Raw genomic sequence first — 25,104 nt, 5'->3', positions numbered from 1 at the left:
AGTGGCTGCAGCAGCATCCCAAGCATGGCCCAGCTAGAGCTCGCGGGAGCTCATCTGTGCCCTCACCTGTGTTCCCATCTCACCTGTCCCCCCCATCACCTGTGACCAGTCTCCCATTTCTGGCTCTTCCTCCTGCCCTCTCAGTCCCCCAGGTAGGTGCCCTGCTTGTCTTCCCAGGTGTCTCCACGTGGTGCTACATGAATATTAAAGGGGCGGGGGTCCTGACCAGTGAGCACCCCCAATCACTGGTCCCTAAATTCCCCCACTCTCTCCCAGAGGCCCTCAGGGCTCTGGTGCAAACAGCACCCCCACCCCAGTAGCCTTTGCAAGGTCCCCACTGGCACCATCTTGAGTGCCCTGCACTCCACCCTCCCCATCTCTCAGCCTGGCCATCTTCACCTGCCACCTGCCCACCCCCTGGCAGGACAACAGATGCAGAACTGCTTTCCAGGTGGTGTGTGTGGCCGATGTGATTCCATCACCCTTGTCCCTCAACCCTTTATCAGCCAGCCCACCTTGCGGGGGGACGCTGCTGAGGGGCTGGGGAGAGATCACCGAGTCTGCGCCCACTGCTGGTGGTCAGTGTTTATTTATGCAGATAAGCACTGTGTGCCACTAGCATCAGGAACAGCCACAAATCTCATGCGCCTGCCACTCAGTGGCTGGGGTAAGTCCTAGCAGAGCTTCTGAGCGCAGTTATTTAGGAACCATGAGTCCAGCTAGGATGGGGCAAGGCCCACCTCCTGGGGGCTGCAGGCAGAACCTCAGAAGAGGACAGAGAAAGGAGGTGGGAAGCGAGTCACGATTCAGCTCACACAGTGTAGACAGGCTGGGCAGAGGCAGGGTGGACCACACTGCAGACCAGCAGGATGTGGCTGTCCCTGGCAGTGCCCATGCTGCCTCCTTCTGCCTTCCGGGCCAGCATCACTACACGGCCCATATGGATGATGGTTACTTTGGCAGTCGGCCCCTGCTCTGGGCCACACTGCTGGGGCTGGAGGCCAGGCTCTTAGCCAAGACTTGCTGGGTGACCCTTGGCCAGTGGTTGCCCCTCTCTGGGCCTCAGTTTCCTTCCCTCCAAAGCCAAGTGTCCTGAACTCTGGGCTGCTGGCCCACCCTCAGCAGTCCAGGGCGCTCTTCATGGGGCCTCCGACACCACCTCCCAGGACAGCACAGGTCCAATGTGGTGTGGTGTGTAGGGCAGTGGGAGACTCAGCTCACGGAGCAGCTGCGCCCATAGGGACCTGAGGCTGCAGGGCCCCCGGGCTGTCCTGGGCTGTGTCCCCACGGGCAGCAGTGCTTAGGGTTTCCAGCCACCGCTGCTGCAGCTCTGCGGAGGAGGCGCTCAGGTACCAGGACTGCTTGGCCCACTGCAGCTTCCACACATGCCCCGAGTCCAGCCTCTCCTCAGGGTCCGGCACACTCAGTTTGCAGCTGGGGAGAGGGATGGTGCGGGGCAGCCAGCCGTCCTGCAGCAGAGGAGCAGATGGTCAGCGGGACCACAGCTTCCCGGCCTCGGGCTCACCTCAGTGATGGGGGCCTTTCCCAGGAAGCCACTCCCAGACCCTTGCAACGCAAGGCAAGTGCTGAGCCCGAGGGGTCTGGTGGCTGTGCCTGCACTGCCTTTTGTCAACAGGAGGACAGTTCGTGGGGGGACCCACTGGTTCTTCCCGAGGGAGATATAGGGAGGAGGATGCCTTCCCTACCTCACCAGACCCCCAGACTCCATGGCCTTCTTTGGGCTGTCTGGCCCCTGGGGAGGCGAGGCAGGACAGGCCAGCCCCTGTGACAGTAGCAACTGGGGCTCCAAGGGGCCAGGCCAGGGCTGCGTGGGTTCCTGAGTCTCACCTGACAGGTTCTGCGGCTCCTGGCCACCCTTTGTGCCCCCTTGGCCCACCCCTCCTTGCCCCCTGGCTGGCTCTGGGGTCCACCCAGGTGCCGGTGGGTTCTGTCTCCTGTGACTGGCAAGCAGAGGGAATTCTGCACTGCTGGGGAAACTGAGGCCCTAGGTAACACTGCTCAAGCAGGTGGGCCCCACCTGGTGGCGCAGGCCTGCTGTGGGTGCCTCAGGCCTGAGGCTCTGGGCTGCTCCCCTGAGGGCCTGGTGGGGTGGGGACACGTACCTGGCTGCCTCCCTGCAGGTGCAGCACCTGGGGATCTGACATGGGGATAGCGGCCCACACCTCACTCCAGGTCTCACCGCTCTCTGACAGCCGCAGGGGGCCGCAGAGCAGGCTGGGCTGGGGGTCTGCAGTGGGTGTCTTCTGGGAACACAAAGACACAGGTTAGGGGCAGTCTCGCCTGCAGTGGTCACGCCCTGTTCTGAGGAGGCTGGGGTAGGGCCAGGGCCACTGCTTGGGAGGAGCTGGCTGTGGAGACATGGCCAAGGCCTGCACAGAGACTGGGACCAGCCTCACCCGGCTTGCAAGGGTCACTAGAAGCCTGCAGGACATAGGCGTGTGTGGTATCAGATGGGGTTTGCAGGCTGGGCCCTCCAAGGGGAGAGCATCCATATGCTGGGTCAGGACACATCAAAATCATAGGAAAACCCGACAGCAAGTACCTGAGGGTGGGTCATGGGACAGGGACTTCAAGCGTGTCAGTTCTACACACACCATATACATGCACGTGCATGCACACACAGCACACACACCACACACGCCACACACACAGGCCCTCCCTCTGTCATGTCACTGTTGGAGCTACTGTCCACCATTTGGACATGGCTTAGACACCCCCTGCCAGAGCTGGACCCCTCAAACCTGGGCCCCCCTTCGAGGCCAGAGTCCACCTTGCAGGGCCCTGGAGGCCCATGCCCCAAGGACCTGGGGCTCTCAGAACACACCTCGGTATTTAAATTGCAGGCATGAGGGAGCTCGGTGGGCAGCAAGGTTCTTCTTCACCATTAAGACCATTTAACGCTCAGTCCTAATAGACTTATATCCTTGACTTCTTAGACCAAGGACCTAGGTCAGGGCTCCAACCACAGCTGTAAGTCAGAGCAGCTGGGACCCTGAAAACACACTGACCCCCTGATCACCTCACTGAGCCTCTAGGAGGGAGATCAACACTAGAAGCTTCCCAGGAGACCCCAACGTGCAGCTGGCGCTGCAAACCGCAGGCTGTGTCGAGTGGAGAGAAAGGGCGATGAGCTTTTCGGGAAACTCACGTTTTCTTTTTCAGCTTTCCTGCAACCCCCAGAATAGACTGTATTCTTGAGGAACGAAGGCAGGGAAAGCAGCAGCTACTCTCAGAAAGAGGAGTGGAGGAGGAAAAGAGGAAGAGAAGGAGAGGAGTGCCGGGGAGAAGAAGATGGGGAGGAGGAGAAGGGGAGAGGGAGGAGGAGAAGGGGAGGGGGAGGGGGAGGGAGAGAAAGGAGGAGGAGAAGGAGAGGGAAGAGTAGAAAAAGGGTACGGGGAGGAGAGGGAGCAGGAGGAGGAGGGAGAGGAGAAGGAGAAAGATAGGGAGGCGGAGGGAGAGGAAGGAGGGGGAGGAAGAGGAGAAGGAGACAGGGAGGAGGAGGAGAAGGGTATGGGGAGGAGGAGAAGGGTACAGGGAGGAGGAGGAGGGGGCGCCTGCCTCCAGGGCCCTGCTCACCCTCTGACAGCTGGAGGTGAGGCAGGCGGAGAGAAGGGCAGTATCTCCCCTCAGGTGGGCCTCAAGGCCTGGACTTGAGGGCAGCTTCAATCCATGCCCTCCAACCAGGTGACCAGGAGTGACACTTGTTCCCATCTAACTCCTGGATGCAAATGGTTCCCAAGCCTTGGCCCTGGCTGGTCCCGAGAAGCCAGCGTGCACACACAGGATCTTCTGAGTGTGTTCCCAGCCTGGGGGCCCCACTGAGACACACCCACATCTATCCTGGTCCCAGGGACCCTCCGAAAGCAGAGGCAGCTGGAGCTGCTGGGGCACAGGAGCAGGTAGGTGTCTGGAGGCTCTGCCGCGCCACCAGGAGGGGAGCAGGAGCTGGGAGCACACACCTCTGTGCTCTGCCTGGGCTCGGCCGGAGCCTCGGGGCTGGGGCTCTCGGGGGCCACTGGCTGTGTCAGGAAACACTCTCTGCAGACACGGCTCTGCCGGCTGTTCTCGGCCTTGAACTCGGAGCACTTCCCGCAGATGACCTGCCAAACAGAGGGCACCTGTGACCCCAGTGCCCTGGGACAGAGGATTATCCAGGAAGAGGCCAGAGGAGAGGTGGAGCGGGTGGGAGGTGGAGTGGGCTGGAGGAGACTTAACACAGTGTGGGGAGGGGTAAGAGCTTCTCCTTGAGGGGAGCCCTGTCTGAGGGCAGAGAGCAAGGCTGGCCCTGCTGGGTGTCTGGTACGCACCCTCCTGTCCTGGAGGATCCAGAGTCCAGGAGTCTTGTGTGCATGGGAGGAAGAGTGAGAAGAGCCACCAAGCACACGGGAAGACGCCCCATCACTGGCCATCAGGGAAATGCAAATCAAATTCATAACCAGAAACCACCTCTCACCCCTCAGCATGGCTATTTTCCAGACAAACAATGACAACAGCGACAAAAAGAAAATAGTGTTGGCACAAATGTGGAGAAATTGGAATCCTTGCACTGTTGGTGGGAAGTAAACTGGTGCAGCCTCTGTGGGAAGCAGTAGGGTGGTTCCTCAAAATGTTAAACACAGAGTTACCATATGATGCAACAGTTCCACTCGGGGTATGCACCCGCAAGAACTGAAAGGAGGATCTGAAGGGATGTTTGTACATTCATGTCCATAGCAGCGTTATTCACAATAGCCAAAAGCTGGAAGCAACCCGTGTCCATAGGCAGATGAATGGATGAAGTCGTCATGGTCTGTCTGTACAGTGGAATGTGATTCAGATGCATGGGTGGAGCATGGGAATTTAGCCAAGGAGTGCTCCTCAGTGACTTTTCCAGAGCTTTTCCTACCCTGGACACTCCCAGCAGGCCCCTTTGTGCCCCCTCCTCTGGCCCCTCCAGCTGCATCCCATCGATGGTCCTGTCTCTCTCTGCCTCGGTCTCCCTCCCTCTGCTGGATCCTTTTCCCAGCACACAGAGGCTCCTGCTGTCTCAGCGCCACCCACACCCACTTCTGCATCTGCTTCTCCTGTTCCATCCTGCCCCGAGTACTGAATGTTGCAGAGGACTTGGAGATCCTTGTTCAAACCTTGGGAAATTCTAGTTTGAACCTAAACCTGCAGGCACTGGCTGCTAAGGGACCATGGCACTCAAACACTGAGCTCATATCGCAGGTCTCAGGAGCCACAGCAGAGGGGAGATTGCTCTTTTTAAGTAGACGGAAGGCACCCTCTTCTGGAGTCCTACTTTTATGGGGATTTTTGGAATTTCTCTTTTCTCTATCACTTCTTGTGTGAGGAAGCAGGAATACTGGGCAAAGCAAGGCAATGAAAGCCAAGCTAAGCCCCAGCAGGCTGACACAGAGATGCAGTGACGTCACTGAGGGCACTGAGCCACCTCTGCTGTGCGGGGAAGTCCAGGTTGGCCATGAGGACGCTCACTCCAAGGAAGATTAACGGAGGCCGCAGCTTCCGATCCTGAGTAGTCACAAAGCCTGAAGCCTGGAGCTGAGCAGGGACCAGGGCATGTATTCTGAGGATGGCTCTTAAAGCAACAGATTCCCCTCACGTCTGATGGGGAAACCAGGTTTGAGTTAAATCCCCCAATTCTGGAGTACAAACTGGGCCCCAAACTGAGAGTTCTTTAAGAGGCACGGATCACATTTCCCACTTGCCTGCCCATCCATCCTCTACCATCCATTCATCCATCCATCATCCATCCATCCATCATCCCTTCATCCACCCATCCATCCATTCATCCACCCATTCATTATCCACTCATCCATTCATCCATCCATCCAACCATTCATCTATCCACCCATCCATCCATACTTCTGTATGCCATCCAACTATTCGTCTGTTCATCCATCCATCCATCCATCAAATCTCCAGTCATCCATTTATACTTCCTATATATCCACTTCCATTCATACTTCCATATGCCATTTATCTAACTACCCACCTATCCATCCATCCCCTCATCCATCCATCTCTCCATCCATCCATCCATGCATCCATCTACCTATCAATTCACCCACCTCTCCATCCACTCATCCATTCATCCATCCTTCCACCCACCCATCCATCCATCATCCATCCTTCCAAGGATTCATCTACTTATTCCCCTCCCCCTGCTGCCCCCCGCTATGTGGCAAAGGTATGACAAGCAACATCAACTGCTTCAGGCACAGGTTGCTGGTGCCCTTTGGAAAAACACCTCCAAAGCATACTGTGCTGAGATCCAGTTGCTAACACAGATTCAACTTTAATCTCTTAACCTAAAGATACTTAAATGATCCATTCCTCCCTCAGGGATACTTTTACATTCAACATTAAGCATTGAATTTTCTCCATTCTCAGGAGAAAGGGTTTTGGAGTGAGGGGAATGGAGATGGTGTGCAGCTGGGGCGCCAGTCGGAGGCATTGCCTCATCACATGGGCCCACTAGGCCTTCAGCATCACTGGAGCGCTGGGGCAAAGGCCAGCAGTAGGAGCTTCCAGCACAGCCACACCCTTCACCCGTCTCCAATACACCTTGCAAGGAATGAGGATTATCATCTCCTTGTTCTCAAGGTCACCCAGCTAGGGGTTCTGTGGTTCCAATTCCAGCACTTTTTCAACCACAAGGAGTGTTTGTTGAACACCAGAGCTGACCAGAGAAAAGTGATTCGATTCTACTTCGGACAGGACAGTTTTGCACTCAAAGGCATCTATATCCATGAGCCAGGATCAGGAAGCCCTTCTATGCAGGGCTGGTGTGCATGGCTGGTGTGCTGCTAGTGAGGACTCAGCTGCTCTGTCAGAGCAGAGGACGGGTGGCCTCCTGTCCCTGTCCCCCTCTCCCGGGACTCACCACCCCGCACAGCTTGCAGTGATGCCTCCTCTTGGTGATGGAGTTGAAGGTCTCACCACAGCTCTTACAGCTCTGCTTCTCCTTGTCACGTCTGGTCTTAGAGGATAGTTTTCTGGGCTCGAGCTACAAAGAGGCAAATAGATGCCATCAACTTCCGAATCATGTGTGCACCCTACCCCACACGGCAGTGGAGTGGCAGCTCTTGTGACTGTAAAAGCCACACAGGCTTAAGGCAAAAAGTGGAACATGCAGAAGGGAATGAAGAGCCAAGTCGGCCACGTCTCTCTTCCCTCCCTCACCTCCCAGCGGCTGCCTGTGCCCATTGCACCAAGTAAAGATTTTAAGTGGATCAAGATCTTCAGGTTTGGAACAACTTGGCCAATGACTTTATCTGGTGCATCTGAGAAACTATTGAAAGGAGCCACAGCTGGAGGAACACAGCACTTACTAGGGTGGGCAGTGGGCAGCACAGCCATGGCCTGCAGCCCTGGGGACGGGGGCATCCCTGCCTGCAACCGGAGCTGTGTGGCCATGCGCCTACTCTATGCTGGGCACCGGGGGCCACACCCTCCAGGCACGCCACATGGATGAATATGGGTGTGCACCCACATGGCTGAGTGTGCAGACAAGCATGGCAACATTTTAGGGGGAGGCTGGACGCAGTGGCTCATGCCTGTAATCCCAGCACTTTGGGAGGCTGAGGCGGGCAGATCACTTGAGGTCAGGAGTTTGAGACCAGCCTGGCCAACATGGTGAAACTCCATCTCTACTAAAAAAAATACAAAAAATAGCCGGGCGTGGTAGTGATAGTGGATGCCTGTAATCCCAGCTACTCGGGAGGCTGAGGCAGGAGAATTGCTTCAACCCAGGAGGCAGAGGTTGGTTGCAGTGATGCAGTGAGCCGAGATCGCGCCATTGCACCCCAGCCTGGGCGATAGAGCGAGACTCTGTCTCAAAAAAAAAAAAAAAAAAAAAAATCTGTGAGGACATGTGAGGAAGCCATGAAGAGCTGAGGCCAGGGTCAGGGGCTGTACCCTCCTCTGTCTCCTGTGCCTGAACTGCCTACAGAGAAGGGTGGTGTGGAGGCTGGAGCAGGTGTAGCCTGGGGCTGCCCAGTCCAGCCTTGGTTTCCCTGTCTGATTATGAACAGTGCCAGGTGGAGAGACCCCAGGCTCCTGCCTCATGTCAGCCATGAGACCCTGGATGACTCACCTCTCCTTTCTGAGCCTCAGTTTCCTCACCTGTAAAATGGGATGGGTGACTGGTCCCTGGGTCCTAAGCCTCATCACAGTACATAAAACCCCGACTGCGTTTGGCAAGTTGCTAATTACCCTTTCCTGTTACAATAGCCTGCAGCCCCTGGAAAGGCCCCATCATTTGATGAAATAACTTCCTGGGCTTTTGAAGCTTGGTCCACACCCAGCATTTCCTCTGGGGAGGAGGCGCCTCCCTTGAGACACTTTGTTATGGGTGCAGAAACCACTGTTAAGAAGACTTTAGGAAAAGGCAAAGATATGTATCGAGTTCCCCAGGATGTCAGAGCTGGAGCTGCCACTAGAAATGTTTATCTCAACTTCTCCAGTCAGGGAAACTGAAGCCTGCAGGTGTTTTTCTTTCTTTCTTTTTTTTTCCTGTTTAAAAGAAAACTACCTAAAATAAGCTTACCATTACTGTAGCTGAGCAGAATAAAAAGAGGTCCGGGATATGCTTTAAAATATTACAGAAAATAGAAGTGTGTGTGTGTGTGTGTGTGCGCGCGCGCGCGCCTGTGTGTGTGTGTGCGGGATATGCTTTAAAATATTACAGAAAATAGAATGTGTGTGTGTGTGTGTGTGTGTGTGTGTGTGTGTGTGTGTGTGTGGCAGGGCTGGGGGCCGAGGGGCCATAAGAACAGCACCAGGCTGAGGTTTCTGGAGCTGGGGAGGGATACTCACTGCGGTTATCCCCACTTGTATGGGTCCAAAACTGCCATAGGAAAATGCTAAACAACATATGCTTAAAAAAAGTTTAACATAAACTCTTCAGGTTTAAGGAGAAAGAGGGCCAGGCGCAGTGGCTCGCGCATGTAATTCCAGCACTTTGGGAGGCTGAGGCGGGAGGATTGCTTGAGGCCAGAAGTTCGAGACCAATCTGGGCAACATAGTGAGACCCCGTCTCAACAAAAATTCAAAAAATTAGCTGATGTGGTGGCACGTGCCTGTAGTCCCAGATATTTGGGGGGCTTAGGTAGGAGGATTGCTTGAGCCTGAGAGGTCAAGGCTACAGTGAGTTGTGATCACACCACTGCACTCCAGCCTGGAGAGCACAGCAAGATCCCAACTCAAAAAAAAAAAGAAAGAAAAAGATGAACTGAACTGGTTGGGGGTGAAGAAGCAAGAAAGGGGTGGCTCAGATTGGGCATAAGCATTGGAGGCTGTGATGGGCTGAACTATGTCCCCCCAAATTCATATGTTGAAAATATAATTCCCAGTAACTCTGAATGTGACTATATTTGGAGACAGGGCCTTTAAAGAGACATTAAGTTAAAATGAGGTCTTAGGTTGGGTCCTGATTCAATCTTACTGGTGTCTTTATAAGAAGAGATGAGGACACAGAGACACAGAGACACAGAGGGAAGACCATGTGTGGAAACAGGAAACTGACATCTCCAAGCCAAGGAGAGGCCTCAGGATAAACCAACCCTGCCCACACCTTGATCTCAGACTTCAGCCTCAGGTAGTATTTTGTTCTGGCAGCCCCAACAAATTGACACCAGTGCCTCTGTGCAAATTCTAGCCGGGCACTTCCAGCTGTGTGGCCTGGTCTGTGGTCCCCCTTCATTGGCCCACCTGCAGGTCCCCCCAGCGCCTGGCCTGCTTGGCACAGGAGCCCAAGGGCAGGGCTGGCTTCTTTGAGGGTGACAGGGACTCTCACTCGCTGTGCTGCAGCTCCCCAGCACCTCTGTTGAATGGGCCTTGCTCCAAAGACACAGGTGAGGCGGCCTGGGCTCCCTCTGCAGTTTCTCTCACACCCAAGACCACAGTGGGGGCTCCAAGCACACTAGGCAGGGAATGGGCATCACTGACCTGGCGGCAAAAACCTCTTCTCCAGATGGGCACCCAGAAAGGCTGGGAAGTGGGAGTGATTAGTGGAAGGGCGGCCCCGATGTGCACCTCAGCCCAGAACTGCCTGCTTTTGACCCCGGAAGGGGGACCCCGGCCACAGCACCCAGGGGCAGCACTGCATGGCAGCTGAGAACAACATAGGGCGTGCCCATGGGGCAGCGGGCAGCAGGGGCTGAAGGAGCAAAGAACAACCATGTGGGAGGACAGGTACCTGCGGGGCTGGGTGCACAGCAAGAGCTTGGCCTCTGAGGACCAGCGGGGACCGGGTCCCAGTGAAGGGACAGAGGACAATTCTGGAAGCAGCGAGTGTGGCTCAGGGCTGAGGCAGTGCCGGGAGTCCCACTGGCTTCCTTTATCTGGCAAATCTTCCCAGCTATGGAGCTGAGCTGAGCACTCGGGGTGGGTCCTGGCCCTGCACCCGCTCCCATGGAGCTGAGGTCTGCAGCCCACCGAGGCCAACCCTCCAGCTCCCATCATCAAGGTGTGGCTGAATTTGTAGGCATGACCCAGTAGTTGAGAGGCAAGAGGCCCACCTGAGTAGCCAGCGATGGTCTCTCGGCCATGCACACGCCCCTTTGTGGATGAAGTTACCACGCAGGTTGACCCAAAGAAGGGAGCTCAGGTTTTCGTTGTGGATGTCGGGATATCAGAAAACCTGAGCCCAAGTCTCTCCAGGAAGATGGAGAACTGTGGCTTCCTCAGTATCTGACCGAGTGACTTCACCCCCAAAGCGCCCAAAACACACCAGCGTTGACCCAAAAAGTGGTCTCCACCAAGGGCCAACGGGGCTGCTCCCTCCAGCATTTTTTCTTGAGCAAATTGAGCTGCACATCTAGGAACAGGGGGCACAGCTGAGTTACACAGAATTGGAGCCCAGTAAGTGGCCCTGATGAAACCGAGTCAGTTTCATCAGATGCTGGAAATGACCCAGCAGGGGACACAGGCTGTGAGGCGCAGGCACTGCCTGGGGCTATTCCAACAGGAGGGTGGCCAGGCTGAGGCCTCATGCCTCTGCTCCAGCCCTGCCCTGGAGCCCCGAGGGTTGACACAGGGCGTGGCCTTGTCCCAGGAGGGGCAGTGCCTGAGAAGAGGCCCTGGCACTGGCCTGTCAAGGGTGCCCTTAGATGCCTCACTGGCTCCTTGGAGGGGTTCGTGTGTCACCCATGGTGGGTCGTAGGCCCTAAGAGACCTTTTGGATTCTGACATTTTGTGTTTCTGTTAAGAGCAACTCGATGCTTGCCCATCAGGGAAGGCTTTGAATTCTGCAAGGCCTCTTGCAAAACTTCCTGGCTTGGGTGTAGCTTCTCGTAGGAAAGGGGCTTACAGGGACTATACCACTGAAGAAATTGGGCTCAGGAAGTAAGTTGAAGTTTGGTATACTGTAGCAAAAATCACTGTTGTTGGTGAGAGAATGAACTTGCTTTTGAGTGCTTTGTAAAATGCACACTGAGCTCACCTCCATCACACCACATTCACCCTGTGCAGCTTGACACAGACACTGAGCTGTCCCAGCTCCTACCCTCGTCTCAACTCTGCTGTTTTTGCTCACAGGAAGACACCAGTGAGGAACACAGGGCCAGGCCAGGCCACATCCACTGGGCGTAGGGAGGCCCTGGGCTGGAGCCGAGGTCTGTTGTTGTTTGGTGGTCTGTCGTGGGCCCAGCTCTGGCTTGGTGTGGATAAGGAACAGAGACAGGAGATCGGAACTGGAATTGTGACCCTGAGTACCTGGCTCCCCAGGCTGCTGCAGAACCTGAGGCAGCTGAGCCCTGGGCCAGGGGAAGTAAAGGGAGTGGGGCAGGCGGCGCTGTCCACCCAGCTGGGCGCACCCATCGAGGCACAGCGGGTCTGCTGGCCACAGCCTGGTCCAGCAGATGCCCGGACACTGACTGAAGCCCTGAGCCCCAGTTACCTTCTCGCCTGTGACGGAGGCAGGTGGCCAATAGGGGCATTGCCTGTGTGGCCAGCGGCGCCTGACAGCTTCTCTGATCTCTCTGCCCAGAGCCAAGTGAGGCTCAAGAGGCGGCATTTGCTCAAAGCCCTGCTCCAAGGCCATCTCCAAGCTGTGTCTTCCCACAAGTTAAAACATTTTAAACCATGGCCTTGCAGGTTCTTCCAGCTAGAACATTCTCCTGTCTGGGTACCAACCCGGGGTTAGACTCCCCAGGACCCTGTCCCACACTCAGATGCCCTATGTGGATCCCCTCAGCCAGGCCTGGGCTCCTGCTGTTCCTACAACCCGCCCAGGTCCTGCCCACCCAGGGCATCCCTCAGCACGTGGCCTCCACCCACTTCTGCTTCCTTGCCTCCCCAAGACACTGAAGGTGGCTCTCCATGTCCTGTGGGCTCACATCCAGGACAGATGCATTCACAAAGGACAGGTGGCTCTCACTGAGCCTTGATGCCTCTGTGGCAGGACTGTGACCACGGATGTCTCCATAAGCCTGGCCCAGGGCCCGGGGCTGGACATGGAGGGTCATCGGGCAGAGGCCAGCCAAGTTCATTCCTTATGTGAGCTGTGCGTGTGGGAGGCAGTGCTCTGTGCCAGCGCGTCACCATGGAAACTGTCAGGGATGTCTGCCCTGGCTGTGGGATGCCAGGCAGTGGGGCTGATCAGGCAGTGCCTCGCACGCACGGGTGTGGGCTGTCACATCCCCACTGTGACCCTGCGATTGTGTGTCCACTGTGGGCAGCTCACGCTTCTGTGGCTGCACTCACACTATGAGTACACATTGCTTTTCATAACTTTCCTAAATGCTCCAGAAAAGGGCCTAAAGAACTCTGTGAGTCTGGGGCACAGCCAGCCTCACACTTACTGTTTGGCAATACAAAAATTTGCTGATGGGCGGATTCTCATCATAGGCTGGGCATGGTGGCTTATGCCTGTAATCCCAGCTGAGGCGGGCGGATCACAAGGTCAAGAGATTGAGACCATCCTGGCTGACATAGTGAAACCCCGTCTCTACTAAAAATACAAAAAATTAGCTGGGCATGGTTGCATGTGCCTGTAGTCCCAGCTACTTGGGAGGCTGAGGCAGGAGGATCACTTGAACCTGGTAAGTGGAGGTTGCAGTGAGCTGAGATTGTGCCACCGCACTCCGGCCTGGGTGACAGAGCGAGACTCTGTCTCAAAAAAAAAAAAAGTTGCTGATGGGCGGGTTCCTGTCATTGAGACATTTTTATCAGGGGCCCCCGGGGCAGGATACGGGGCTTCATAGATTTGGACAGAGCAAACAGCAAGTGTCAAGGCCCTGGGGTCTAGCAGGGCAAGGGGAACCCAGGGCATCTCAGGGGAGGGTGGCCAGGAAGCCAGGTGAGGCCAGACACAAGAAGAAGAGACAAGTGAGAGGAGATTCTCTCCTAGAAGGCCAGGGCATCACTTTCCCCCAAGCTGCCCACCCCGTGTCAGACTTCCTCATTTCAGTGTTAATAAGATGTCCCCGCAGGGGGCCTGTCTGCTCTGCAGAGGCCAGGTGGCTGCGCTTTGTGAATCTGGGGTCTGTCCTCTTGCCCGTTGAGATGTATTTGCAAGCCCCCCACGCCTCCATACTCCGTCGTGCTCCTGAAGCACTACATCCTTCCCGAGACCTCCTGAGTTTCTTCATGGTTTCCCAATGCCCGGCCAGCCCAGATCATGATGGGTGGGGCCTGGTAAAGCTCAGGTCATGGGAGGGGGCAGCCAGCGGCCAGCCCACCTGGACACACCCGTCTTGGATGGGGTTAGGGCAGCAATCTGGGGCCACGTCATTCCTGGGCCTGCACAGCATGGGGTGAGGCGAGGTGCCTGGAGAATCACCCTCCTGCATCTCGGTGCAGCAGCCGCATCGGGGTGTTCCACGGTGATGTTGCTGTCAGCGTTGGTGAGTGCCAGGCCTGGGCGCCAATGATGATGGCTCCAGGTACAGATGTTCTCGGCACTCATCCTCTTTAACTTCCCAGATTAAATGGAGGGAGGCAGGCCTTATCCCAGTTCCCTCTCCCCTGGCAGGCGGGTGCGTGGACACAGGCTGCCTGGCCGGAGCAGCACCCTTGTGCCGAAGCAGCTGCCATAAGGCACACGAGAACACAGACGGGGAGAGGCAGGGAGGCTCAGGCCTCCCTGGCCGCGGCTTGGGGTGAAGGACTAAGCAGTCCTCTGCATTACCGAGCCTCCTAAGGACCTTGCACTGTTAATACATGCTTTATGGGACGATTCACACACGTTAAGAGCATAAATGTTCACTTGGAGCTCAGAGGATTCTCACATGTGTGCCCAGCTGTGTGACCACCTCCAGCCAGGTAATGGACATCCCCACACTGACAGGCCTCTGTGTGCCCGCCTTATAGAGTCCCCTGCAGTGACCACACAATTCATCAGTGCCTGGACTCAGACATAGCTTCACCTCCGCACACCCAGGCCCCCAGTCACGGTGAGCAGGGCAGGCTGGCACCTCAGCCCTCCGCCTCCAGGAGGCCCTGGTCTGACCCTCCCTCTCCATCTTCCCTATAGGTCATCCTGGTCTGACCCCCTGCTCCGCCTTTCACCCCTGCTGACTGCTGAGCATGGGGCACTTACCCCTGCTGCACCCGAACCGCCTTCGGTGGTCACCACAGGCTCCACAGGGCTGGTGCTCGTGATCTGGAAGGGACACAGAGGCGGAGTGAGAGGAGATTCTAGGGCCACGCAGCCACTGTGCAGCGGGGGGACAGTTCCTGAAGCCCCCAGCACCTCCATGCATTGAGGGCAGGCTCGGGAGCAGGAATTTCCAGGCCTAGGATTTGCTGTGCCTCTGGGGAAGCTGCTCCCTCCCTGGGCCTGGCCTGAGCTGGAGGCCTCTCCTAGAAGGAGCATCTCCCAGTGAGGTGGGTGGCTGGTGGGTGACGCCTCCCTCTGGCCCGCCCTGTTCAGGGGCTCTAATTTATACCAAGTCACCCAGTGAGTAAGGAGGGTCCCTTTGGGTTCTCTCTCATCCTCCAGGGTTCCTTGTGGAGTCTCTGCAGCCCCCCAACTTTCTCAGCACAGTGAGGCTCTGGACTCAGCCTCTGGACAGAAAGGGCTTGGCCAGATTTAAGGACAGCCAGGCTCAGTGTCTCACATTCCCAGGTCACCTCCACTCAAGGCAGTCCCAGGACTCTTTCTTTCTGGATGGTGCAAAGTTCTTGCAAAGTAAATGCAGAAAGCAGAAAAAACCTAGCGGACTTGATACAAATATGAAGTGGATATGGGGGAGGTGGGCTGTGCCAGGCAGACCCCTGGAGGTGGTAGGGAGGGCAGAACCAGCCTGGAGTTGGGATTCAGGCCTGCGGGGTCTGGACCAGGCGGCGAGAGTTGGGGCACCCTCACTCTGAGTCATGCCTGGTGCTCCCATGAAGGCTGGAACAGAGGGCCTGGCATAGGGTTCAGGGCACCATCTCTCCTGGGTGCCTCCCCGGATATGTCCTTGCCACAGTTCCAACCCCTATGCCTTGTCCAGGGCCAGTGGCTCCAGGGCCTTCCTCGCAGCAGGCAAAGATCAGCCTCCTCACCCAATCCTCTCTCCCTGACTCCAGGGAAGCCCCGGGGGGAGAAATGGCCAAGGCTCGGCCCTGGGGCTGCAGCCCTGAATCCCTGGCCAGGCTTCTCGGCAAGGACCCTGCAGCCCCGCCTCTTTCCCAGTCTAAGTCTCCACATGAAATCCCCCTGGGCCCTTGGGGCAGCTCCACGTGAGGATGGGGAGTGAGGTGCTCCTATTGCTTCCCTCAAGGGGCTCTGAGCCACCATCTCCCAGGGCACAGGGGCACTGGGGGGGGGAAATACAATCACAGAAAGGTGTCTGCAGTCATGGGCTGTGCTGGGCCAGACAGAGTGGTATGCGGGCAGTGCACCACAGCCCTGTGATGCCAGTTTCACCACCTATGGCCTGGGGACGTCACAGAGCTCCTCAGACTCAGTTTATGTGGGGATGATGTAACATGCCTTGGTGTGTAGGATGCTGTGCAGAAGGCACCAGACAACCAAACAGGTCACACAGGAGCGCTTCCTCCACGCCCACATCCTGCTTTCCCGCCCACCTGGGCGCTGACCACGGGCCTGGGGCCCAGCAGGCTGCAGTGGCACTTAGTGGAGGGTGGGTAGGGGTGAAATTAAGTTCAGCCTAGAGCTGCCATGGAAAGGTGGCCGACTGTTCAAACCATGTCCAAATACGGCAAATGCGGAGCTGTAACCAACCCAGCTGTTTCTGTGCCTCACTTTCCTTTTTCTGTCCATAAATCCTCTCCGACCACACAGCAGCACAGGAGGCTCTCTGGACCTATTCTGGTCTCAGGGGTTGTAGGGGGCGGGTGCTATCCCATCCACAAATAGTTGTTTGCTCAATTAAATTGTTAAATTTAATTTGTCTTAAGTTTTTCTTTTAACACAAGGGAGTGCCCATTGTCCTGGTCCCTGGTGTAGCAGGAGGAAAGCCTGGAGGTCAAGCTGCCCACCCAGACGCCAGTGCCTTCTGCTCTCCACAGGCAGCCTGTCCCCTGGAGGTCCCTCTGCGCTCCAGGCCACTGACTCACAGGCATGTCTGGAGAGAGGCTGGGGTCCTCATCCTGGCTGAAGGCGCCACCGAAAGCCTTGAAGGTCTCGCTGTTCTGTTTGTGCTTCTCGATGGTGGCCTGGATGATCTGGACACAGCAACACAACAGTGAGGACTATCAAGGAGCATGGGAGGATGCTACCCACAGGAGGGACACGCCTGCCTCTGTCCCAACGACGGGCCTTGGCGTTCCCAGAACAATGCCCAGGCCACTGGCCATCTCCCTTCCCCCCTAGCAATGATGTGGTCTCCCCTTGGAGCTGTCCAGATTGAGGAGATCCACCCTGAGCGGGGAACCTGGCCTGTGACTCCACCAGGCTCGTTCATGTTTATTTGGGGGCCTTCAAAGAAATGAATGAGTTGAAAGGCTTGTGGCATCTGAAGGTGCTTATGAAGGCACAGTGTGGTCACTGCATCCCTGCAGGGTGCAGCACAAGGCCAGCAGTCCCGGAGGCCAGGGCCCCCACCCTCTGCCCCAACATGAATGGCCTTACTGCTCAATCACTTGGTCATTTGGTTACTTTACAACTTTAGAAGCTTCACCTGAATCCATTCTTTCTTCTCTTCCTCTGTCCTATAAAACCAAAACAGTCTTGTATTAATCCAGTCTTGGATACTGACTCTAAATGACCAGCCCTCTCTCAGCCCTGCAGCACACCCGAGCCACGCACTGGCTTGTCAACGCAGCTCAAGGATTGGAAGATTGGCCCCAAGGGCCTCAAAACACTCGTGACCTGGTGGGGCCAGGTGAGCCATGTGGAGCCCTCTGCAGTGGCTGTAATTTAGTGCCTCCTTGGACCATAATGGGTCATTATGAAGATCCCACTGTTGGTGAGGTGTGGGAGAACAGAACTCCCATGTATGGCTAGTCAGAGCACAGCCTGACATCACCTTAAAGGATAGTGTGACAACAGCCACCAAAATTTGAAACAGATGCACTACCCTGTGACCAGCAAATCTATGTCAGCAATCTGTCTGATGGCTATAATTACACATATGCAGAAACACCTAAAAACAAGGACACTACTTGCAGCAGCATTTGCGATGGCCAGGTTCGGGAGGAGCCCAGGTCCTCGTCAGTGGGAACTAGCTAATGATCATAATGGAAAATTATGTTGCTTTAGGAATGGTGTGCAGATATGGGATGATTCTTGACAAATTAAGTGAAAAAGCAAGGTGCATGACAGGTTATACAGTAAACAGCCATCTGTGATTTAAAACAGATATATATGCATGTGCATGGAAAATCCTAGAAGGGGCTGGGAGCGGTGGCTCACACCTGTAATCCCAGCACTTCGGGAGGCTGAGGGGGTGTGGATCACCTGAGGTCAAGAGTTCGAGACCAGCCTGGCCAACATGGTGAAACCCCGTTGGGTTTTCACTCAAACAAAAAATTAGCCTGGCGTGGTGGTGGGCTCCTGTAATCCCTACTACCCAGGAGGCTGAGGCAGGAGAATCACTTGAACCTGGGAGGTGGAGGTTGCAGTGAGCCGAGGTTTTGCCACTGCACTCCAGCCTGGGCAACAAGAGCGAACCTCCATCTCAAAAAAAAAAAAGAAAATCCTAGAAGGATACTCCAGAGAGTATAAGAATGTGCTGGGCCTGCTGAACAGGAGGTGGGCAGAGGCTTAATTTTCATCAACTTCCCTTGGTACTGAAACCGCCCTGAGTCCCATAGATAATTTATCTGATAAACATACAAATTGACCCTTCTGGTCTTAAAGCTTGAAAGTTAACATTTGTTTTATCTGAGTTCCTTCCTCAGAAAACACCTTCAGGCCTCTCAAAAAAACCACCAAGGGACTGAAACTCACCAGGTCACCACATCCAGACAATGAGATGCCCAGACCCTTTATTCATCATGATTGCTTTCTTGCCCCTCCCTAGTTCCTGTTTTCTTACACATTGTTACATTTATTCCCTGCTGTGTATGCCCCTAGTTTTAGTTGGTCAGGGAGATGGATTTGAGACTGAGTTCCCATCTCCTCGGCCAATTAAAGCTTCTTCCTTGGCAATAATCATCTCAGTGATTGGCTTTCTGTGCAGCAAGCGCAGGACCTAGACGGAACCCTGGTGCTTCGGTAACAGTACTATTAAATTTTAAACCATGCATAAATGAAAATATATTACAAGGTTAACCAGTTTAGAAAAAGAAGACATGAGGTCAAAGACATTCACTAGAAACAGCCCGTTCCGTACCGCGTCTGCAGCTCCAGGGACCTTTTTCTTCCCGTTATGATGAATGTATGTGCTGTGTTTGGCTTGACGATATCCTGCACCTGAAGGGGCAAGAACAAAGAACAAAGCAAACCCAAGCTGGTCATTTTAGCTCCAGCCTCATGTTTTCTGACTTAGAAGTGTTTCCCCAAGGAGGTAACAGAGGTGAGCCTGCAGCCCCACAGTTCTGCAGGGAGAGGGGCGCAGAGGCTCAGGTCACCGTGGCTGCTGCATGAGCTGGTCCATCAGGGACAGCGGGCCTCCCATCCTGCTCAGACACAGCTAGGACCACTCATCTTCTGTGCTTGGAGCTCTGCTGACCAAACCCAGCCCCCAACACCCAGCCCGTCAGGCCTCCTCCCCATGTCGCCCCATCCATCCTCCTTGAAGCCAAGCCATTCCCCATAGGCACCACTGGGCACTGCCCCCCACAGCAGCCACGTCCCCTTAGGATGGAAAGGGATCTGATGAGAAGAGCGAGGATGGCCTTAGCCACCCTGCAGAGTCTGAGCCCCTGAGCAGGTGCACCCTGAGATTAGAGATGTAAATAGGACAATGTGTGCCCAGAACTAATGAAAATGGGGTCACTTCTTCATAGAACCGCAGCCACAGATTCCATCCTCTTCCATCAGGATGAGACCACAGAGACCATGGCTGGGTGCAGTAGCTCACGCCTGTTCCATGTCTCATTGCAGTGGTAGCTGGGGGACTGGAATGGGTCCCTGTCCCCTGTAGGGAGGGCTTTGAATTAATGGGTGCTCCAAAAATATTTGCTAAATCAAAATATGTAATCATTTGCTTAATGCCACCAAAAATTCCTTCTTACCTTGAAATTCTCTGAATTCAGGTTAAGAAAAAAAACACTAACTACAGAAAATACCTTTTTTTTAAGGTTGTTTCATTATTATTTTTAAAATTATTTTTGAGACAGGGTCTTGCCCTGTCAGCTAAGCTGGAGCACTGTGAGTGGCACAATCATAGCTCACTGCAGCCTTGACCTCCTGGGCTCAAGCATTTCTCCCACCTCAGCCTCCCAAGTAGCTGGGAATAGAGATGTGCGCCACCATGCCTGGCTAATTTTTTATTTTTTATAGAGACACGGTTTCACTACATTGCCCAGGCTGGTCCCGAACTCCTGGGTTCAAGTGATCCTCCTACCTCAGTCTCCCAAAGTACTAGGATTGTAGGCGTGAGCCACCAAAACTACGTGTCCAGCTTTTTATAGTAGTTAGAATAAACCACTTTTCTAGTATTTCTCTACAAAAAATCGGTCATGGCTGGGCATGGTGGCTGACGCCTGTAATCCCAGCACTTTGGGAGGCCAAGGCGGGTGGATCACGAGGTCAGGAGTTTGAGACCAGCCTGACCAACATGGTGAAACCCCGTCTCTACTAAAAATACAAAAATTAGCTGGGCATGGTGGCGCGCACCTGTAATCACAGCTATTCCGGAGGGTGAGGCAGGAGAATCCCTTGAACCTAGGAGGTGGAGGTCGCAGTGAGCCGAGATTGCGCCATTGCACTCCAGGTTAAGAAATACCATTAAAAATAATGACTAACTAGGCTGGGTGCAGTGGCTCACGCCTGTAATCCCAGCACTTTGGGAGGCTGAGGCGGGTGGATCACGAGGTCAGTTCGAGACCAGCCTGGCAAACATGGCAAAACCCCGTCTCTACTAAAAATACAAAAATTAGCTGGGCGTGGTGGCACGCACCTGTAATCGCAGCTACACGGGAGGGTGAGGCAGGAGAATCCCTTGAACCCAGGAGGTGGAGGTTGCAGTGAGCCAAGATCATGCCATTGTACTCCAGTCTGGGCGACAGAGCGAGACTCCGTCTCAAAAAAAAAAAAAAAAAAAAAAAAAAAGAAGGTAATTCTGGACCATGCTACAGATCTGCCTGGAACTCTCCCCCGGCTCCGGTGCAGGAGGACAGGAAAGAGCTCAGGACCCAGGAACCAGGCAAGGGAAGCAGGTCCCCCCACCCCAGCCAGGATTTCTCCCTGCAACCCTGGGCTTCATGTTTGGGTTTGTAAATAGGGCCCCAAGTCCCAGTCTCACAGGTGACAGGGTTCAGTCCAGGTCCTGGTGCCATCCCTACTGCCCCCTGCATCCTCCAAGGCTCTGCAGAAAGGGGAGTTGACAGCAACGTGGCAGGTAGGCCAAGCAGAGAAGGGTGGAATCCTGCCCTTCCAGCCTGGGGCACCAGGACTGAGGCAATGCCTTGGTCACAGATAGGGTCTATGGCTCGAAAAAGCAGGTAGGGGTGCCAGGCTGCACAGAGGTGAGTGCCTCAGCGGCCAGAGCCCGGTGTCCCCAGCCCTGCTCAGTGCCCCTTCCAGGGGGACAGGTTTGAGATGGAGGAGCTCACCCACCTGGAGGCCTGAGATGTCCATCTTCTCCCGGACGCTGAACTTCTGGCCCATGAGCCGCAGCTTGGGCACGCAGTAAAGGATCATGCTGTTGAACTGCAAGAGGGATGGCACAGGTGAGGAACGAGAGCTGCCCGCAGGCCACCCCAGGGGCCCCAGCGAGCTTCTCACATGGGATCCTTTTCATTTTTTTTAAATGTTTTAAAGTGAAAAATATTTTTAAAAGATATGTGCAGTAATTTTAACTATGGTTACATCTTTGAGTGAGGAGACTCTAGTCGCTAGCTTTATTTTTGTTCATTTCTATTTTTAAATTTTTAAACCATGAACATGAGCTAACTGTATAATTTTTAAAAAAAAACTTTTTTTTATTTTTTTGAGATGGAGTCTTGCTCTTGTTGCCCAGGCTGAAGTGCAATGGCGCGATCTTGGCTCACTGCAAACTCCGTCTCCCGTGTTTAAATCTCCTGCCTCAGCCTCCCAAGTAGCTGGAATTACAGGCAGGTGCTACCACGCCCGGCTAATTTTTGCATATTTAGTAGAGACGGGGTTTTGCCATGTTGGTCAGGCTGGTCTCAAACTCCTGACCTCAGGTGATCCGCCTACCTCAGCCTCCCAAAGTGCTGGGATTACAGGTATGAGCCACCATGTCCAGCCAAACCAAATCTTTTGAATGAGCTACTGATACCTTCACCAACATGGATGAATCTCTCAAACCCACATGGTAAGCTAAAGGAGCCAGACTCATCTCATGGCATTGATGTGACATTTGGGAAAGGCAAAATTCTAGAAACAGAGAAGAGATCCATGGTTGCCAGGGCAGGCGAGCACTTGCCCACAAAGGGGTGGGACAAGGGAACTTGGGGGGGTGGGCGGGGGTAGTGATCAAATTGTAACTTGGCCAGGTGAGGTGGCTCACACCTGTAATCCCAGCACTTTGGGTGGGCGGATCACCTGAAGTCAGGAGTTCGAGACCAGACTGGTCAACATGGTGAAACCCCATCTCTACTAAAAATACAAAAATTAGCCGGGCGTGGTGGCGCACACCTGTAATCCCAGCTACTCAGGAGGCTGAGGCAGGACAATTGCTTGAACCTGGGAGGTGGAGGTTACAGTGAGCCGAGATTGAGCCATTGTACTCCAGCCTGGGCGACAGAGCAAGACTCTGTCTTAAAAAACAAAAACAAAAACAAAAACTTGTTCTGTAACTTGATTGTGGTCACAACTGTATTAGTCAAAAGTCAGAATTATAAAGCAAAAATGAGTTTTAGTTAACGTAATTTTTAAAAACTTAAAAACCTTTTGAAGAAATAATTGTTTATTCAAGGAGAATCAGAAGGTAGAGGAAAATGGAGGAGGAAAGAAGAACCACATCTGTTTCTACTGCGCCATGGCACCCGGGGTGGGTCTCGAATTACACTTCCATCCCACCTTCCCCCTCCCTCCCGGCCAGGGTTTGGCTCAGGAATAGTTGAAACTGTGATTCGCTGCTACAGTTCTCTGTGCTCTCCTGGTTGCTACAAGCTGGAGTCTGCTCAGTTCTGGGGAGGAAAGAGGTATTGGCTGTGAGGGATTTAAAAATGAGATATTTGCAGCAAATGGGGAAGAGCCACTGGCAAAAGTTTGGTGTCTGGATGTGGAGGAGGGAGGCTCCCCATGGCTGGGGGAGGGATGCTGAGGGTCTCAGAGGGAGCCAGAGTCCCCAGTAGGAGAGGCCACAGAAGAGCCATGTCCTCGGGCAGCCAGAGCCCTCCTGGCACTGCCCTGGGCTTGAGGCAAATGGCAAGGGAGGCTCTGCGGCTGGGCTGGCAGGGGCCAGGCTCACCAGGAAGAGGTGGCGGTCCTGGGGGGTGCCGTTCTTGGCTGACAGCTTCTGGATTTGGCCCTCCTTGATCAGCTCATTGGCTGGGTTGACAATGTCTTCTTCCCCACCCAGCTGCTCGTACACCTCCAAGAGCTTGTGCATTTTCTCCTGCAAGAGACATGGGACTCAGGCACCAAAGGTCTGTGAGAGTGGCTGGTGACCTAGAAATGCGCTGAGTCCTTCCCTGCAACCGTGGCCCAGAATCCAGAGAGGGCAATGAGCTACTGACAAGGGTGGGAGGGAAAACAGAGTGATGTTTGAGTTGGGTATTGAAGGATGAATAGGAGTTCACCATGTAGAGCATAATAACAATGATAAACAGCAACAGAGCTAACCATTGCTGTGAGCCATGTGCTGTTCTACATGATACATGTTTTAACTCACCTAGTGAGGTGAGTGCCATTGTTATCTTCATTTTACAGACAAGGAAACTGAGGCACAGAGAGGTCAGTTGAGTATCTGAGACCCAGACTCAGACAATCCATATGTCACCTTCCCCTGGCCATGGTGACTGGTGGGGCGGTCACATGGGTAACCAGCACCCAGAAGTGCGATGGGACAGGGTCAAAGCTCATGGTCCAGCTCTGAGCCGGACGCCAGTGTAGCAGAACGCAGAGCTGAGCCTGCGGCAACCTCGACAACAGCCACATGTCCAAGTCTGGACCTGCCGTGCCTCGGAAGCCCCATCCTTGGACCTGAGTGATCTCAGCCTGTACACCCTGGAGGCGGCTGGGTTTGGCTGACCCTTCCGTCTCTGGCACCAATGCAGGTAGGTGCAAGTGGGCATAGGGTGTGGGGGGCACTAGAGGAGCCAGCTGCAGAGAGCTTAGAGGAGCAGACTAGGGTAGGTAGGGGTGAGGGTCTTTTGAGAACTGGGGGAATGGGCAGCTGCCTGGTATATACACAGGGGAGCTGGGTGTGCACCTGCCCACTACTGGGGGCTGGGTGTGCAGTTGGTGTGTACCAGTGGGGCTGGGTGTGAACCTGGTACGTACTGGGTAGCTGGTTGTGTAGCTGGTGTGTACCGGGGGGGCTGGGTGTGAACCTGGTATGTAATGGGGAGCTGTGTGTGCAGCTGGTGTCTAACAGTGGAGAAATGCATGCACCTGGCATGTACTGGGAGGGCTGGGCAAGCACCTGGTGTGCACTAAGAGGGCTGGGTGTGTACCTGTCATGTCTTGGGGGGCTGGGTGAGCACAGAGCCAGTCCATGAAGGGACTAATGCAGCTTTAGTGAGTGAATGAATGACAATAACACTGAGCATTGACACTTCCTGCACCAGGCAGGTCCTGTTCTGAGCATTCTATGTAGACTGATTCTTTTTTTTCTTTTTTCCCTACACCTGGTGGCTTACAGGTGTGTGCCACCACGCCTGGCTAATTTTTGTATTTTTAGTAGAGACAGGGTTTCACCATGTTGGCCATGCTGGTCTTGAACTCCTGACCTCAAGTGATTCGCCCGCCTCGGCCTCCCAAAGTGCTGGGATTACAGCCATGAACCACCACGCCTGTCCTTGCTGAGGCTTTTGAACACAGAAGTTGCCATGGGCTCAGGCCATTTAGGGCTGAGTTCCATGGTAACACATGGCCAACACTTTCCGGGGCAGGCCGGGGACCACTTTGTGGGGCAGGACTTGGGGCTGACCCTGGACATGTTGCAGCTCTCACTCTCCTTAGTGTTTTAGGAGTCATGAAACAGCCGTCTTCTGAGAGGCGTGTGAGTTTTGGGTGAAAAGACTCGTATTTGTATAATTAAATGAAACTGCCTAAGGAAAGTACCTGGAACATAATGGATACTTAGAAAACAAAGGAAATTCCTTTTTTTTCCCCTGGTTTTTGTTTGTTATACATTTTTTTTATTATTATTATTTGAGACAGAGTCTTGCTCTGTTGCCCAGGCTGGAGTGCAGTGGCGTGATCTCGGCTCACTGCAAGCTCCGCCTCCCGGGTTCATGCCGTTCTCCTGCCTCAGCCTCTTGAGTAGCTGGGACTACAGTCGCCTGCCACCACGCCCAATTTTTTTGTATTTTTAGTAGAGACAGGGTTTCACTGTATTAGCCAGGATGGTCTCGATCTCCTGACCTAATGCTCCGCCCGCCTTG

At 54.5% G+C, this 25,104-nt stretch overlaps 1 protein-coding gene across 3 annotated transcripts in view; it reads right to left on the bottom strand.

The window, feature by feature from the left end:
• Window positions 1-570: 570 nt before the first annotated feature.
• FGD3 (FYVE, RhoGEF and PH domain containing 3) overlaps window positions 571-25,104 on the bottom strand; it is an 84,407-nt gene continuing 59,873 nt past the window's right edge. For 2 of the 3 annotated variants that reach the window (XM_054519476.2, NM_001133218.3), the window contains 10 exon segments: window positions 22,965-23,111; window positions 21,143-21,235; window positions 18,753-18,832; window positions 17,097-17,127; window positions 16,534-16,641; window positions 14,567-14,629; window positions 6,908-7,030; window positions 3,981-4,121; window positions 2,124-2,264; window positions 571-1,469 (listed from right to left, as the gene is read on the bottom strand). In XM_054519476.2, the coding sequence (XP_054375451.2) occupies window positions 1,218-1,469; window positions 2,124-2,264; window positions 3,981-4,121; window positions 6,908-7,030; window positions 14,567-14,629; window positions 16,534-16,641; window positions 17,097-17,127; window positions 18,753-18,832; window positions 21,143-21,235; window positions 22,965-23,111 (1,179 nt within the window). In that variant the 3' untranslated portion in view covers window positions 571-1,217. 3 annotated transcript variants of the gene reach the window in all.

The sequence above is a fragment of the Pongo abelii genome, chromosome 13 (genome assembly GCF_028885655.2).
Source record: "Pongo abelii isolate AG06213 chromosome 13, NHGRI_mPonAbe1-v2.0_pri, whole genome shotgun sequence".
Classification (NCBI taxonomy): Eukaryota; Metazoa; Chordata; class Mammalia; order Primates; family Hominidae; genus Pongo; species Pongo abelii.
The sequence above is the reverse complement of the archived record's forward strand: the minus strand, read 5'-3'. Positions and strand labels throughout refer to the sequence as shown.